Raw genomic sequence first — 18,276 nt, forward strand, 5'->3', positions numbered from 1 at the left:
GAAGTGAAAAGAATCATGGCACATCCAAAGAAGTCAAAGAATAGGCATAATTTACTTGAGATTTTGCGCAATAAGGGCAACCATTCCCATAATCTTCAAGTTCTAAGAGAAGGAAAGGGTCTGATCATTCCTTACAAACGACCAACATATGAAACAGCAGTGAAAGACTTCTTGCCTTGTACTCAGTGTTTTGGATGGTTCATTAGGAGTGACCTATGGAAACACAGAAAGAAGTGTGTTGGAAGCGAAAGAAAGGGATCTGGAAGTTTTCAGTCTCAATGTTCCATGATGCTGCCAATGCCAAAAGAAGTGCCTGTAAGACTTCGGGATGAGGTCTTCCGTCGAATGACTCATGATGATGTTAGTTTGGCAGTGCGGCATGATGATTTAATCATAAAGCTAGGTGCACAACTTCTGTCAAAGTTCCAGGATTCAGAAAACCATTACAACTATGTTGGACAAAAGTTGAGGGAAATGGGTCGGCTACTCCTTCAAATGAGATCTATAAGACCAGGCATCAACTGCTTGTCTGAGACCATTGACCCACAGGTGTTTGATGATGTGGTCAGAGCTGTCAACAATATAGCAGGCTTGGATGAAAGCTCAGGGAAGTATAAGACACCTTCACTAGCGCTGAAAGTAGGACACTCACTCAAAAAGTGTGCCAGGATTCTTATGGCTGATGCACTGAAAAAAATGGACACAAGTCAGAAAGAAAAGGCTGAACAGTTTGGTGAACTGTGCTCTATTGAATGGGCTGAGAAAGTTTCAACAGGTGCCCTCAAGACTCTGTACGCAGCAAAGAGGAACAGACCAACAATAATTCCTTTGTCATCTGACATACAAAAGGTGCACAAGACCATCCAGGGCCAGGTGCAGGAGTCAATGGCACACATCACAGCAGGTTCTGTAAGCAGGGAAGATTTCTCCAAGTTGGGTCAAGCTATGCTTGCCCAGACTGTCCTGTTTAATAGGAAGCGTAGTGGAGAGGTGGAAAGGATGACAGTAGAAAACTACAAAAAACGTACTGGAGAAGTCAACAAAGACGTTCTACAGGGCCTCAACAAGCTTGAAAAGGAGCTTTGCAAGAAACTGTCAAGAGTTGAAATACCCGGAAAGAGAGGGAGAACAGTTCCTGTGGTTCTGACGAAGGGAATGAAAGAAGCACTTGATGTTTTGGCAGATGAAAACGTTAGGCAAGATGCTGGAGTCCTAGAGTCCAATATGTACCTGTTTGCACGCCCAGGTTGTACCACACCGTATAGGGGTTGTGATGCTGTGAGAAAGTGTGCTCAGTCGTCTGGAGCAGAACATCCAGAAAACATCACATCCACTCAGCTGAGGAAACATGTGGCGACCATGTCCCAGATATTATGTCTGAAGGACAATGAACTGGATGTACTCGCCACCTTTATGGGCCACAACATTCAAGTACATAGAGAATTTTATAGATTGCCCGAGAACACACTACAGGTAGCTAAGATCGCAAAAATACTGCTGCTAATGGAAAAGGGACAGATGAGCGAGTGTTCTGGGATGTCCTTGGACAGTATCAATGTCAATCTTAATGGTGAGTACAAGTATTCTTAAACATCTTTATTCCAAAACACTTTTCCATTCTGATATACGAGTACAACATTAATCCACAGAGGCTTATTCATATATGCTGGAAGTATACATTCACCCGCATGTTCCTAGAGTTGTGGTAGTACAGCCCAGTGTAGTGAAAAAAATATCCTGGTTCATTCGATGAGGAAAAGGGAGGGGGAAGGTATCTAGAAACCCATGGAATGATTTTTGATCCAGTTTAGTTCTTTAGATCTATTGACAGTCACAGTAACACAGAGGTACAAATTTCAATGTCTGGGAGTATGACATCTTTTTAAGACATTGTACAGGAAATGATCACACCCACTTTTCGAAAGAGTGCTGAAAGGCAGTGTTTTAGTATTTTTCTTGTAAAATATGCATAGAAGAAAAACATACGTGAGAGAGAGAGGTGTGCCACTTTTGTTTCTCATTCCCACTCAGTTTCTTCGACTCTTTTTTCCTGTAGTAGCGTTGCAGCTCATCGCAGATATGTTGATTCAGTTGCATTTGTTGCTGAGCTTGTTGTTGTCTGTACTGGCTGATCTGACTCGGTTCAACACAGTCCATCAAGTCAAGACTCTCCTTGATCTTCCTGAAGAGTTCATACTTCTCACACCCTTGAACCAGAATGTAGAACGTCTCTTTGTCCTTCTTCGCCTTCTTTGAGAAAGATGTAACGCCCACCACTAATGTCACTTTGCTCCAACCTCTCGAGGGGTTTCTTCTGAGGTGCTTTGGACCTCTCAAAGGCTTTCTCTTCCGTTTTCCAATCCCTCCCTGGGCAAGCGCACACCCTGACATCCAACACCTGACGTCCAAGGATATTCCCACTCTTGTTGTCTAGTGTGAAGACCAGCTGGATCTTTCTCCTGTTGAGCCCACCTACACATGATGTAAAACATTTGAAGGTGAAGAGGTACTTGGAGTACTCTGTGCCCACTTGAGGTGCGGTGTATAGGGCCACAAGGCTGTGACGTCCAGAGGAGAAATCTGTATAGTAGGCTGTTTAGGGATCATTTAACATAATTAGAATGACAGCTACTGAAAGTGCCACATACCGGAGAATTGTGCTTTAAGTAGGTCAACCTTTCTGAAGTCAACTGTCTTTCTAAAATTTGAAACATTGGACAAACCCCCTCTCCCAAGTCTCTCATCTCTCTATTTTCACTGCAGAGTCGTGTGAAGAAGACGATGCCCCTGATGGAGATGTTCAAGAAGATGACCAGTCAAGTAGACGTAAGTTTATTTAATGGGCAATTCCACGATAACACTGTGACACTTTTGATTAGATTTTCACTCAATAAATGTAAATAATAAACAAACAGTGAGACTTGAGAACAAAGTTTTATTGTGTATCTATGACTATCATCACAAGCAACTTTGAAAAGAAAAGAATGAATAAAACTTCACAGTGATAAATGAGTTATGAGCTATTAATTAGTACCGTAACACCATGACGCAAAATGGACATGGATATTTGCGCACTTGATTTTCTGTCCAAACTCTGTGAAGTTAATGAACATTTTGAAAACTGGTAATGTTGAATGGGTGTATCAGAGACTCAATGACAATAACCAAGTAGAACCCAGTGAAAGAAAATTTTGATTGACAGTAGAATTGTGACTTAGATTATAACTAAGTGCACAGTAATACCGTGACTGTAACAACGTGACTTCAACAAAGTGTGTACAAACTGTATGTAAAATCTTATTGTCGTACTCACAACTCATATATTTTTCCCTGTAGGTAGTTAGAAGCAATCATTTACAGTGAATGTTTGACATAGCTGTGTAACACGTCAAGATAAAACAAGACATGATTGAAATTATAAATCACTAATAAAAAAACAAAATAAGGTAAACTTTGAACTGTAACACTGACACTTTGATTAGATTTTCACTCCATAACTGTATTAAAATAATAAACAATCAGTAAGACTTGAGAACAATGTTTTATTGTGTATCTATGACTATCATCACAAGCAACTTTGAAAAGAAAAGAATGAATAAAACTTCACAGTGATAAATGAGTTATGAGCTATTAATTAGAACCGTAACACCGTGACGCAAAATGGACATGGATTTTTGCGCACTTGATTTTCTGTCCAAATTTGTGAAGTTAATGAACATTTTGAAAACTGGTAATGTTGAATGGGTGTATCAGAGACTCAATGACAATAACCAAGTAGAACCCAGTGGAAAGAATTAATTGACAGTAGAATTATGACATAGATTATAAATACATGTTCTGTAACACAGTGACTGTGACACCATGAGTTCTGAAAAGTGTGTACAAAACGTATGTACAATCTTATTGTCATATTCACAACTAATACATTTTCCCCTGTAGTTAGTAAGTAGCGATCAATTACAGTGAATGTTTGACATAGCTGTGTAGCACTCCAAGATTTAAAACATGACATGAATGAAATCATAATCCACTTATAAGAATAACAAAATAAGTAAAACTATGCACTGTAACACTTGTAAAATATGCATAGAAGAAAAACGGACGAGAGAGAGAGAGGTGTGCCACTGTTGTTTCTCATTCCCACCCAGTGTCTTCGACTTATTTTCCTGTAGTAACGTTGCAGCTCATCGCAGATATGTTGATTCAGTTGCATTTGTTGCTGAGCTTGTTGTTGTCTGTACTGGCTGATCTGACTCGGTTCAACACAGTCCATCAAGTCAAGACTCTCCTTGATCTTCCTGAAGAGTTCATACTTCTCACACCCTTGAACCAGAATGTAGAACGTCTCTTTGTCCTTCTTCGCCTTCTTTGAGAAAGATGTAACGCCCACCACTAATGTCACTTTGCTCCAACCTCTCGAGGGGTTTCTTCTGAGGTGCTTTGGACCTCTCAAAGGCTTTCTCTTCCGTTTTCCAATCCCTCCCTGGGCAAGCGCATACCCTGACATCCAACACATGACGTCCAAGGATATTCCCACTCTTGTTGTCTAGTGTGAAGACCAGCTGGATCTTTCTCCTGTTGAGCCCACCTACACATGATGTAAAACATTTGAAGGTGAAGAGGTACTTGGAGTACTCTGTGCCCACTTGAGGTGCGGTGTATAGGGCCACAAGGCTGTGACGTCCAGAGGAGAAATCTGTATAGTAGGCTGTTTAGGGATCATTTAACATAATTAGAATGACAGCTACTGAAAGTGCCACATACCGGAGAATTGTGCTTTAAGTAGGTCAACCTTTCTGAAGTCAACTGTCTTTCTAAAATTTGAAACATTGGACAAACCCCCTCTCCCAAGTCTCTCATCTCTCTATTTTCACTGCAGAGTCGTGTGAAGAAGACGATGCCCCTGATGGAGATGTTGAAGAAGATGACCAGTCAAGTAGACGTAAGTTTATTTAATGTATCTTAGAGTTACACCTTGTTTGCACACCATCCTATTACTGATATTCAGTTACTTTTATATTTATATTGCATCTGGCATCATTTCTTTTTTTTAAACAACTGTGTCCTCATGATATTCAAATTAAAAGAAGTTAAATGTACCTAGAAATACATCTACTGACATCACAGATATTTAACTGGTTAGTGTAGTGTTTGGTCAGTAATCCATATCTCAAGGTTTCTCAAAGGAATTTGTGTCTTCCAAACTTCTTTATTATATATTCTACTTCATTTTTTGCCAATAAAGTACTTCATGAAAACATTGTACTTCATGAAAATATGGGTGTATGGTGGGTATCCCTATGTCTACATGTAACATATCATAAGCTGAAATTGAGTAAACATGTTATTAGTAATGTGTCATGCTTAATCTTATTTTGCTCTTTCTGTTATCTTGAAGAATGTATGCATGGCCTAAATTTTGTATGCCTTCGCCCACCAAAGGTGGGTGCTGGAGGGATTATGTTTTCGGGTTGTCCGTCCGTCAGTCTGCTGTCCGTCCATCTGTCCGTCCGTCCGTCGCGTTTTTGTTCTCGTGATGACTTCAGAACCATTTGACGAATCAACTCCAAACTAGGCTCATGTATGCATATGGGAGGAACAATGATCTGATTAGATGAGTGGGTCTCAAGGTCAAAGGTCAAAGGTCATAGAAGTCATATACATAAAAATGGGTTCTCACAATAAGTTAACCATTTGACGGATCAACTTCAAACTTGGCTCATGTATGCATATGGGGAGGAACAATGGTCTGATTAGATTTGAGGGTCATGAGGTTTAAGGTCAAGGTCATAGATGTCACTGTATACATGAAAATTGCCCTTTCTCACGATAATTTAAGAACCATTTGATGGAGGTGCCATGGTATATTATTTGTAGTAATCTCAGATATTAAATGCAATAAACAGCATTAAGTTGTGTGGAGTGATTTAGTTGGCTATAAGATTGTACTTTGTGTTGCAACTATTTTTTTTTTCTAGAGCCCTCAGATGAGAGGGATGGAACTAAGTTAAGCAAGAGCCATGGAATTGGAAAGAGATCAAGAGGTAACTATTAGTACATATTTTTCTGATGGTCCTATTTCAACTTGGAAAAAGTTAAAAGCAAAGAACATGTATTTAGAAAGTTTTATAGAAAAGTACGAATGAATACAAAGTAGTCCAATTAATATCTGGGGGAGGGGAAATGCTTTTTCATTGGCTTTTAAAAGAGGTGCAAAAAAAGGCACAATAGAGAAAGAAAAAGAAGAACGGAAGAGAAGTTATAAATTCAACAATGGAATGTCCTCCTTTGTATAGGTGAAAAATGTCTGTGTCATATTTGCACTGTGTTTTTTCTTTGCTGTTTAATGTCCTCATACATTTATGGCAACAATTTCTGTGTTACATTTCTGTGTAAGGTCCTCGTACATTTATGCATACTAGTTCTGTGTTTCATATGTAACATTAATCCAAACAAGAACTGTTATTTTTGCAATGTAATATCCTCATGCATCTATGGAAATAAGTTCTGTGTTACATTTCTGTGTAAGGTCCTCGTACATTTATGCATACTAGTTCTGTGTTTCATATGTAACATTAATCCAAACAAGAACTGTTATTTTTGCGTTGTAATGTCCTCATACATTTATTGAAATAAGTTCTGTGTTACATTCACAGATGAATGTCCTCACAAAGTTGTTCAGTAAAGTACTGTACTACATTAGGAATACAGAATTTCTACACAGACACATGAAATTTTGTCCCAAATATTTCTCTCGCCTGCATAGTAGAAGCGAGACATAGGCGCCGTTTTTAAATGGCGGCGTCATCGACATAAAAAAACCTAACCTAAGGTTAAGTTTTCGAATTTTTAACATAATTTAGAAAGTATGCACATGCACATTCTTTACAACTTTTAGGGATATTAAAGAATTTGTGTGATATTTCCATGTCACAAAGTCAAGAATGTTGCCATGAATTGCATAATGCAGGGGAGACTGCCAGTTGCACTCCACTTGTGCTAATTTATATGATTTTTTTTTTTTTTTTAATACCACAGCCAAACTAAATTTGAAGGAGGTGTATAGGGATCAGCGTGTGGTTGGTCGGCTGGTCCGTCCGATGCAAATCTTCTTCCTCAGTTTCTGAGCAATGCTCATAAAATTTGGCACACACATTGGTCTTATGGTGAAGATATGCAAGACCTCTTTTTTGAATGTGTCAGAAACTGCATTGCCATGGTAACGGCATATGGCAATAAATCAGGTAGAAATATTGCGGATCGAACTACTTCCTAATTTTTCAAGCAAGACGTCATGTTTTAATGTGTTGGAAACTGCATTGCCATGGTAAATTAATGTAGGATATTAATGGGTTGTTTTTTTCTTCCCAGAGCTCTCAGATGAGAGCGATGGACCGTGTGGGACTATGAAGCCAAGCAGGAGCCATCCTGTTGCAAAGAGATCAAAAGGTAACCATTACATGTAGTTCATATTTTGCTGGTAGTCCTATTTTAAGGGGGTGTATTTACTTATCTCTCGGTCAACCCAAAGGTGGTGCCAGAGAAATTGTTTTTAGGTTGTCCATCCATAGATCCATCAGCTTAACCTAATCTCAAGAACTGTTTGAGATTAAAACTTTGAACCTGTTCAAAGCATGTATCACCCTGGGAAGAAAATCTGGAGATCTAGAGTATGAAGGTTAAAGGTCACAGGTCAAATTTAAAGAAATTTCAGGTTATAGCTTCTTTAACCCGTTGCCTATGGGAACCGGGTGGGCCCTGTACAAAGTCTATGGGGATTTACAGAATATAGTAGTGAATGGGTTAATATGATATGTCAAGGTAGTGAAGAGTCAAGACAACATACCTGTCGCGCTATGTTCAGGTTTATAATTCTATCACAGTTAAGTTACGTGTGAATACACAGAAAGTTGACTCAGACGTGAATCCATTTTGTTTGTATTAATCTTGAAGACCTTATTGGAAGCAAAAATTTGAATTGACAAATTAAACACTAATGGAATGCTTGTAAGCTACAAAATACAACAATGCAAGTTTCATGCATTTTCACGGATTGCCAGCCGAGTATTTACTTTAGAACTCAAATTCACAAGCTCTGAAGATGGGCTGTATTGCATTGTACATCAGCCAGAATTCTCTGACATCATCTCATGAGAACTAAGGTGTGATTACTTGCGTTAGTATTGTGTTTGTTTACTAGCCGGTTTCACGCAACTTGCTACAACCAATGACGTCACAGGCTTTGGAAAGGAAAAGACGACTGGTTTTTGCCATTTCTGGTCGCTAGGAGGTGCATATGAAAATTGTGACTGTAATTAACATATTTGAGCATTATAGATAAATTTCTTCTTACCTTGCTCTCTCATGACATGATGTCAGATAATTCTTCTTCTTCTTCTTCTTCTTGGTAAGCCCACGTCCTTCACTGGAACATGTGAGGGGTGCAATGAAGCCTATATTTGAAGCTCGCATATTTTAGTGTTGCTGAAGCAAAATGCTCAGCTGGTAAGCGGTGAAAATGCACGAAACTTTCATTGTTGTATTCTACTTCTTAGCTTTCTACTGATTGGTTTTGCTTCTGAAATGGTCTTTAAAGAATACTGCATGGACAAATTACCGCCATTTATTTTGATTCTTTTACCAAGCTTAAAATACACCACACTATTAGTAATTCAAGTGGGACAATATAGGGGTTTGAAAAAGGTCAAGTGAAAAAATGATGAAATAATACCTACCAACTGTACCTGTTTGACAGAGACAGTCCCTATTTTTCGGGTTAACAGGAAGAGCAAATTTCACCCTTCACAAACTTTTTTTGTAAAAAAAAAAAAAATAGATAAAAATTTGTCCATAGTAATGTATAGGGAATTCAGGAATGTCCCAGTGTTTGACATTTTCTGAATCATTTGTCCCAGTTCCTTGGTTCCATGGTTTGCACGTACATATATGTGACATCTGTACATTACTAAGTAAAACAGATTTTGAAAAGTTTTCAATTTTAGTCGAATTTTTGCATCACATGTGGCTGTCCTGAAGTTATCAAATACGTTCGTGAATTCTTTTCACTCACCTACAAAAGCTCTTCTTTTCTTTTTCTTTTTTTCAGCTGAACGTATTACCTGGACAACAGCCCAACAGCATGCTGTGGACACATTCTTCAAAACAAATTATAGGACTTTCAAAGTCCCAGGGAAAGTAGAATGCATTGAGTGTCAAGAGAAATATCCTGTACTTGCGAAACTACCCTGGACTAAGATTAAATACAGGGTTTATAACATTATCAAACAAAAGAAACTAAATTCTCATTGAATTCCTCTTAACTCAATGAGGAAAAGAATACAAGAGCTATATATGTACACACACAAAGATATGGGTCGCAATTATTAGGGATCACCATGATGAAAATCATAGCTGCAAGAAATGGTTATGTGTATAAACTTCCATTGAATTATCAAACCATGAACAAACATTCCATGCACAATTGCAAATGTTTTGCATGACTAATTGTATTTTCTAAGAAGGTGTGAAAAGAAACTCATCACATGACACTTGTGAAAGGTAAGATATCATAAATTCATTGCTGAAATAAAACAAACATCACAATTGTATCTATCCTTCCTGAGAAGTATGGAAGTTATTGACATTAGATCTGCATGTTATACCATGGACTGCAATGGATTATTTGTAATCAAAGAGAATGTGTGTGTGTTTGCATTTAATTTTTTTAACAAAGTGTATAAAGGAGGAAAGCGTCCACTTGTGCAGTATACTACATCCACATTTTATAGATGTATTGTGCATTACTTGAAGCGGACATGTTTTTGTAGCATATCTGATATCTGTCCTAAGTATATTTGTTTAAAAGGTCAAACAAAATATTCTATATTTGCCCATTATTTGTCAATAAGCAATCATTGCCTTCACAGGAAGTGAAGAGGAAATAGAAGAATAAGGCATTCACTTGATTAGATTTAGGGTGAAATTGGCCTGAGGTCAAAGGTCAAGGTCGGATCATGAAATTTATCCGTTTACGCGATAACTCAAGACTGGAACGAGCAAATTTCCCCAAACTTGGTGCAAGGATGAAGTGTGATGGGGCAATCACTTGAGTAGATTTGGGGTGAAATCGGCGAGAGATCAAAGGTCAAAGATCATGGTCAAATCAAGAAATTTATCCGTTTACATGATAACTCAAGACTGGTGGGAGCAAATTATCCCAAACTTGGTCCAAGGATGTTGTGTGATGGGGCAATCACATGATCAGATTTGGGTTGAAATCAGCATGAGGTCAAAGGTCAAAGGTCAAGGTCAAAGCAAGAAATTTATCCGTTTACATGATAACTCGAGACGGGAAGGAGCAAATTTCCCCAAACTTGGTCCAAGGATGAAGTGTGATAAGGCAATCATTTCATTAGCTTGTTAGTTAACTCAGCTGGAGGCCAAAGGTCAAATCATGAAATTTATCCTTCAATGCAATAACTTCAGACTGGAAAGAACAAATTTCCCCCAACCTGGTCCAAAATGATGAAGTGTGATGTGGTAATCACTTGATTAGCTTTTGAGTGAACTAGGCCAGAGGTCAAATTTCAAAGGTCTAGTGAAATGCTCAAATTTCACCCATTTTCCACGTTTAAAGTGGCTCCATGTACTGTCCTGAAACTCTTTTTGTGAAAGCCCATTGTCTACAACATTGCACTGTTTGCATCGGACGCTAGGGAGCGTTGCTCAGGGAGACAAAATGTGTCAATACGATTAGGTTGTGAATTCAATTTTGTTTGTGTGTTATGCATGACGTGCATTTGATAGTTATAGGGACTACTTTTGAAATGTAGGAGAGCCCTTGTATTTGTTTTACTTTTTGACAATTCGTAGCTATTGTGTTTGTGTGTGTTACGATGGATATCGTATCGTTTTATAGTGGGATTTCTGGAATATAACCCGGATTTGGCTGGCATTACTGTTGGACTTGGTGGGGATGAAGTATAATGTTAATTCCCAAAATCTCAAAATGAGGCTGGGAATGCACTGGAGAAATACGGGCCAATTATTAGGAACAGTAGGGATTACCTTTTTACCTTTGCTTTTCTGTTAACCTCACAAAGAGACTGGGATGGATGCATTGGTAGCAGAGAGGGTTGGCCTTTGCGTTATAAAATTTATCTGTATGTTGCAATAGTGGATTATCATTTCTTAGTAGTTTACTAAGATATACGTCCCATTGCATGAGAGCTTACTGATATAATAACTTTGCCATTATATTAAGTACATGCACCATGGAAAAATTGATTTTGATTGCTTGCTGAGCTCTGTTACCATGGTAGTTACCATAATGGCAACGTTACCATGATAGTATTTATGCAACGGGACCCTGGAAAAAATCCATTGGGCATTACTGACATTATTTGTTCCTTTGTTTTGTTATGGTTTTTTTATTACGGTGTGTAGAGGTACCGTAAAATAAATACTTATCAATTTCTTGGTGCTTAAAGAGACACTGTGTACAGTCATTGGGTAAATGCTATGAAGATGATGTGATTTGTTTGTTAGGGATACATGTAATGTGCAGATTTATGTAGGTAACTAAGGTTTGTGGTACAGGGAATCCAGAATTGTTGGGATCAGTTAGGTAGCACTTACATAACTTCTTTTTCTCCCTCTCTCTCTCTCTCTCATTTTTAGGTAGAGGGATAGAAGTTAAAGAACAGAACATTAGCCTTGCATAAGTTTAAAAGTGGATATATGCAACACTAATTTTTCCCCTTGTGTTGAACCAATTATATGTAGTTTGCACATGAGAAAGTATGCTTATGTACCAATGTAGTAATCTGTTTAACTTGTCATTTATAATTTCTATGCTAGAGATGAATATTAAAAAAAGAAAAATCGGCCCTAGAAGACAAAGATTCTAAAAATATTTTTTTGGTTGATTTATACTATGCTTTTTGAGTTCTTAAAGTAAATCCTTGGTCGTGGACAACAAAAGCCATCACCTGGGCATTTTTTTTTTTTTTTTACCCGATTTTTTGTAGTTGAAATTTAACGAAGTCCTTCTGTAAAGGGGGTTTTCAGGTTAAGTTACTTCTGTCCTTTTAAGTGAAATGAAGAGGTGATTTCTGGAGATTTTTGCATTCCATCAAGATTTTGTACATGTAAGAGAAAAGTTGTTTATACATTATGAATGCCTGACAGCATGTATGTCAAGTTCCTTCTTCCCTGTTGAGTTTTATTTTAAAAAAAATGTTAGAAAACAATCTATATGAATATTTGTAGTGGATGAATTTGCTTGTATCTGAATTCTATAAGTAAAATGGAACCTTGTTATGATAATCTCCTTATGATAGCTAAAATTACCTAATGTAAGATGCATTTATATTACTGCTTTTTTGTTTTGTTTTTTGTTTTTTTTATAAAGAACTGGCCCAGGGCCTAAACGTACTTGATACACGTTACACAGAACACAATGATTTTTTGTTCCTTTAAAGTATGGTTCCACCTTATTGAATTATTTCCTCATCTATTTGGCTTTTATTCTTTCTTTCAGAGGTGTTCCACTGTTAACTGAATCTCTGTCACTTGTCTGCTTGTCTCTACGAATAATTCTGAAACAGGCCAAAGCACAATAACTGTATTAAAATCTTAGTCTTATTGCTGTTCACTGGATTGCAGTAAGAATATTAATGATGATGATGTTAATGATAATAATAATAATATTCAAGATTCAAGATTCATTTATTTCACTCATCAGTATAAAAATACATAAAAGTGCACAGTTGCACATGATGATCATACATAATTATCAAGTACATACAAATCTGAATGAGTGAGAATCGAGATGAAAGATCATAAGGAACTTGGCTGTTCGACCCCAAAGTCATAAAAATCATACCAGGATTTCTGGCATTTACAACACACACACACACACACACACACACAAAGATGAAGAGGGGCTGGGTTGCAGAGAGAAGAGAACTGAGAAGAGAGAAAAGGAAGAGATAACTGAAGATGAGAGAGAAAAATAGAGTTTGGAAAATTGAAGAGATTATAAAAATGATAAAAAGAAGAAGACCACTGTGTTGTTTGAGATAATAATAACAACAATAATAATAATGATAATAAAGATAATACCAAAAGTACTCTTTTCAAAAGATACGAAGTCCATGGTACACCAAAATAAACAAAACAGTACAATGAGAAATTTAAAAAGGGATTAGAAAAGTTGCTTGTTTCCAGATACACGTACTTCTTGAATGTTGTGAGAGTTAATAAAACGAAACGTATGAGGACATTAAATTGTATAGGAAACACATACCGGGTTTGCAAAAGCTTCCGAGGACATTACATTGCAAAGGTAACACATATCAAGTTCGCGTAGACTTATAAGGACATTAAATTGTACAGGAAACACAAACCAAGTCTGCAGCAACGTATGAGGACCTTACATTGTACAGGTAATTTACACAGACCGAGTTTGCATGAATGTATGAGGACATTGCATTGTAAAGGTAACACAGATCATGTTTGCATAAACTTATGAGGACATTAAATTGTATTGGTAACACAGACCGGGTTTGCAAAAGCTATCGAGGACATTACACTGTATAGGTAACACAGATCAAGTTTGCATAAATGAATGAGGACAATGAGTTGCAAAAGTAGCACATTCCAGGTTTGCATAACTGTATGAGGACATTGCATTGCAAAGGTAACATAGATCAAGTTTGCGTAAACTTATGAGGACACTCAGTTGTATTGGGAACACAAAACGGGTTTGCATAAACGTATGAGGACATTTCATTGTATAGGTAACACAGACCAGGTTTGTAAAAACATTCGAGGACATTTCATTGCAAAGGTAGCACAGATCAAGTTTGCCTAGATGTACGAGGACACTACACTGTATCTATAACACACATATCCGATTTACAAAAGCGTTCGAGGACCTATCATATGCGTTTAAAAAGAACATTTGTATGAATATTTATGAATGTGCAACATTATTTTGGAAAGGAAACAAAGTACGTAGGAGGACGTACAATGTAAAAGTGATTTACCAAAGCCCTATTGCATTATAAGTTACGATTAAACACTCAACAATAAAATTACCGATCTTTAAAAAGTGAGGCATGTTGGAGATTTTACGACTCAAAAGGGGGGCATGTTCAAGGATATATTTTTTAAAAAAGCGACCCATCTGAACGGCACAGGCCGGTATACAATATTAGGCGAGTGCTCCCCCTAAAGAATAATAATAATAAATGGACATTTCATTATGCTTTTCAATGTATAAATGCATAAACTGTAGCTATTGACCTTAGTCACAGAAATCTTATTTTGTTAGAATAGCAAGTTTTAATCAAACAGGACCCAGGTTTGCATTATAATGTCTGACAAATGTAATTGTGTGTGGTTGACCTCTGTCGAATGTTGAAACATAAAATGTTAACATCAGAGAAAGCTATCTCGGACGTATACCAAAACAAGAAATCATGTCCTCTGATGTATAGGTCTATGATTATTTTGTAAACTTAAAAAAACGCGCGTAATCTTGTGAGCGTCGTTAAAGGCATTCTTTTTTATTATGAGTCTTTTAACCGTATGACGATTGAGAGCTAAATAACATCTGTCCTCAAGAGGAGGTAGTTTGTCATGGTCCTCGGACATACTAGGCATGTACGTATGTGTGTGTGTGTGTGTGTGTGTGTGTGTGTGTGTGCGTGTGTGTGTGACTTTCAAATACGGAGGCAAACTCAGACGGGGGGGGGGGGGGGGGGGGGGGGGGTGGCGTGTGATCATCTACAAGAGTGCATTTTGGTGCACTTTGGGCTTCGCACGTACGCATTTTACCGTAGCCGCTCCGAGACGTCGGTTGGTTTGAACCGTGCAGTCGTGATCCTTGAATGACATAGGGCCCTACTTCGTGTTATTCCATCAAGTAAGTTATTCAGTTTTCCAGGTTTTTCAAATGACACGTTATATAGCGCATTCAAGGGTATTTGTAATGGTGTAACATGCACAACATTGTGAATACCCGAGAATGACCTGCACCCCCGATAACATCCCGAACTGTAACCTGTGCATTATTCAGTGTTAATATTTGATTTATAAAATGGTTCTATTAATTGTTTCTCATTTACCTTATTTCACGGGTAAATACCGATTAAAAAGTAAACTATTATGACCGAAGAAACACCCGAACCAAACAAACTGGCTCTGCGCTGAGCACGACTTGAAGAGTTTGTTCGCAAAAACCGATAAGTCCATATTTGTTGTGTTGTTGATTGAAGGTACTGTTTGTCAATGGAAATAATTATTCGAATGATCTTTAAATGATCATATTGATTTTTGATGGATGTAATTTTGAGGAAGTTGTGTTATAAAATATTCTGTTATTTGGGAGTTTTGTAGTTGGGCTTGAAGTGTAAAGTTTATTGCTATGAGATCTGGCTGTGGATAGATTCATTACAGCTGCCGTTCATTTTTGTATATTTGACAGTGCCCGACATTATTGTCCTGATTGAAATGTTCACCGGTATGTTGGTAGTTTTGTTTGTAACCAGGCTTGTTTGTAACTCACATTTTGAAACAGGTTGATTATAGCTGCGGTTCATTCTTTTTTTTTATATTTGGCAGTGTTTGATATCATACAGTGCTTATATAGCGTTTTAAGGAGGGGGATATTATTGATTATTAATAATAGTGTTTTGATGAAATGTTTATTGGTAGGTGCTTATGTTGGTTTTGTTTGTAACTCATATTTTGAAACAGTTGTATAGCTGCTGTTCATATTCTGTATATTTGGCAGTGTCTGACAATATTGCTCTGATTAAAATGTTTACCGGTATGATGTTGGTAGTTTTTGTTTGTAGCTCATAGATTTTTTTATTTTTTTATTCCTTGTTTCATCTGCATATACGTGCTCCAGGGAACAGGATTATGGGCCAGGGACAAATTTCACATTCCTCTCTCCTCCTCTCTCTCTCTGTCTATCTGTATCTCTCTCTCTCTCTCGCTCTCTCTCTCTCTCTCTCTCTCTCTCTCTATCTCCTTCCTTGGTGTGGGTTATGGAGCAAAGGGTTTTGGGTATATATTGTAAGTATAAATGTTGAAATAGTATTATATATATGTTTGAAGGGATTTGATGTATTTATTTAATTTTATAATAGGGAATATTAGAGGGTTTATTTAGCTATGTTATGTTTGATATTACTGGTTGTCATGCTGAGACTTATGTTAGTTATTTAGGTGTGTGTGTGTGTGTGTGTGTGAGTGTGTGTGTTATTTTGAATTTCTGATATAAGTTTTGTTTGTAGTATTATGTTATTATTTTGTAAATTTAAAATTGGGGGTTGAGAAGGGTTGAAGTAGTTTGATTTATACAATGTATAGGGTTATAACGAATTGATATATTGTATATGTATTGTGTAATAGATTTGTAGGGTGTTGTTTGTTTTCATTGTGCTTATCATAGACGTAATCATGTAATTGTGATGTAAACTGATATGTGAACTGTTACGATCATTTTGTTGCAATGTAATGCCAGTGGAAGCCAAATTTCTATGCCTGACATAGACCAATAAAGAATAAAGAATTTGCCAAATGGAGATGTTTGCGATTAAAGGTCAAGAAAAATAAAAGATAATAAGAAAAACTTTGCTTCTTTGACCATTACTTCCAAAACGTATAGTGACCAATATATTATTTAAAAGGTATTATTTTGTACTTTATGACAGAGACCGTACTTCAAAATCTTCAAAAATGGACTTATCGGTTTTTGCGAACAAACTCTTCACTTGTTTTATTTATAGGTGATTGACCGCGCACTAATACCTCCATTTCACTAGACCAGTAGACGGCGATTCCGCTACGATCATTAAATATTCCACAAAGCGCGGCGGATCGTGGCTTGATCGCTTTAAATCTTCTCCATCTTATCTTGAACGGTTCAAAAGCGAAGAGGGTTGCCACCATCGCCATGGTTGCCGCCAAGTTTTGAACATGTCCAAAATTTCCGTAGCGAGATCTTGCGAAATATCAAATGTATCCATCATTATCGCCGTCACTGTATTATCAGAATAGGTATGTATCGCCTTTTCATTTCATTTTCTTTTTCCCTGCTTTAATAGGAAGAGATAGAAAATGGAACCATTTCTGGACAAATCAGGCCTCGCAGGCATGGCAGGCTCCCTCGTCAACCAAGTGTTACCTCAACACAACTCTCACATATACAATGCCACCTCACAGGTAGTGAAAGTCGTCCTCCGCGACGCAAACAAAGATGAGACAAGTCGCGTGTTGACACCGACGCAATACTGTGGCATAGCAACGCCGCGAGGGCGCCTGGCCGTTTCCGTTTTCAAGAAGAGCAGCAGTACCTCAGACGGCTTCGAGAGTCGGCCCGCCGCGCAGATCGCCGATGACTCGGATAGAAGCTTCATCGTAAAGCAGGCGAGTGACGGAAAAAGTCTTGAGCTAGTGAGATCGGTGTATGGACGCATTCGCGAAGAGGAGCGCTAGATGTGTGTTTTTTTTCTCGCTTCATGTAATGAAAACAGACAAACAAACAAACAACAACCAACAAAAATTATCAGCTATATAGAATAATGACATATTTGGATATCTGTTCATTTCTTGTACATGTATCTAAGCGCATTCGAGAGTCGCATTCGTTTCAATATCCAGCATATAATTTATGTCTGGTCATCAAACTCTTTCCACTAGAATAATATTTCAAACATCCACTCTGTTATGAAGCTTGACATTGAAACAATACTGAATCTTTTGAGCATGATATACAGTAATGTACAAGTTGCTTATAGTTTCTTTTCTATTTTTCAGCGCTATGTACCCCTAATACCGCATGTATTCTATGAAGCTGTAAAAACATCGTAATTGTTAAGCATGTATTGTCCGAGTGCCTTTTAAATCATGTCAGTTTTACAGGACTCAGCGGACTTGATAAAAGTTGTTTTCCACTAAAGAACATCATCCAAAGGATCTTATCACCGAGTTTTAAACATGCAGTCTAAACCAATAATAATGAATGAATCAGTGCGATTATCATCATTAATTGTCTTCTGCAATTTTGCAGTCGCCTTCAACGTCAAGTGAAGGGCTGGGCCATACAGACAATAATTATGTTTGTGGCTTCCGCGCCAGTAAAACATTGTTCGTGTGACTGTATAGATGAAATCATGCATTCTGTATTGCATTTCTGTGTTATGCATGGGGAAGATGCGCTGGTATAATTGGTCCTACCTACAACATTTGGGATTAAAA

At 37.5% G+C, this 18,276-nt stretch overlaps 1 protein-coding gene across 1 annotated transcript; it reads left to right on the forward strand.

The window, feature by feature from the left end:
• The first annotated feature begins 265 nt into the window (after positions 1-265).
• On the forward strand, positions 266-9,839 carry LOC139712281 (uncharacterized). The gene is made up of 5 exons (XM_071624124.1): positions 266-1,570; positions 2,764-2,826; positions 5,979-6,044; positions 7,372-7,449; positions 9,107-9,839. The coding sequence occupies exons 1-5, from the start codon at positions 286-288 to the stop codon at positions 9,307-9,309; spliced, it is 1,695 nt and encodes a 564-aa protein (XP_071480225.1). The 5' UTR covers positions 266-285; the 3' UTR covers positions 9,310-9,839.
• The last annotated feature ends 8,437 nt before the right edge of the window (positions 9,840-18,276 follow it).

This window comes from Diadema antillarum, unplaced genomic scaffold (assembly GCF_040938485.1).
Source record: "Diadema antillarum isolate AM-2024a unplaced genomic scaffold, OU_Dant_1.0 scf00000040, whole genome shotgun sequence".
Taxonomy (NCBI): Eukaryota; Metazoa; Echinodermata; class Echinoidea; order Diadematoida; family Diadematidae; genus Diadema; species Diadema antillarum.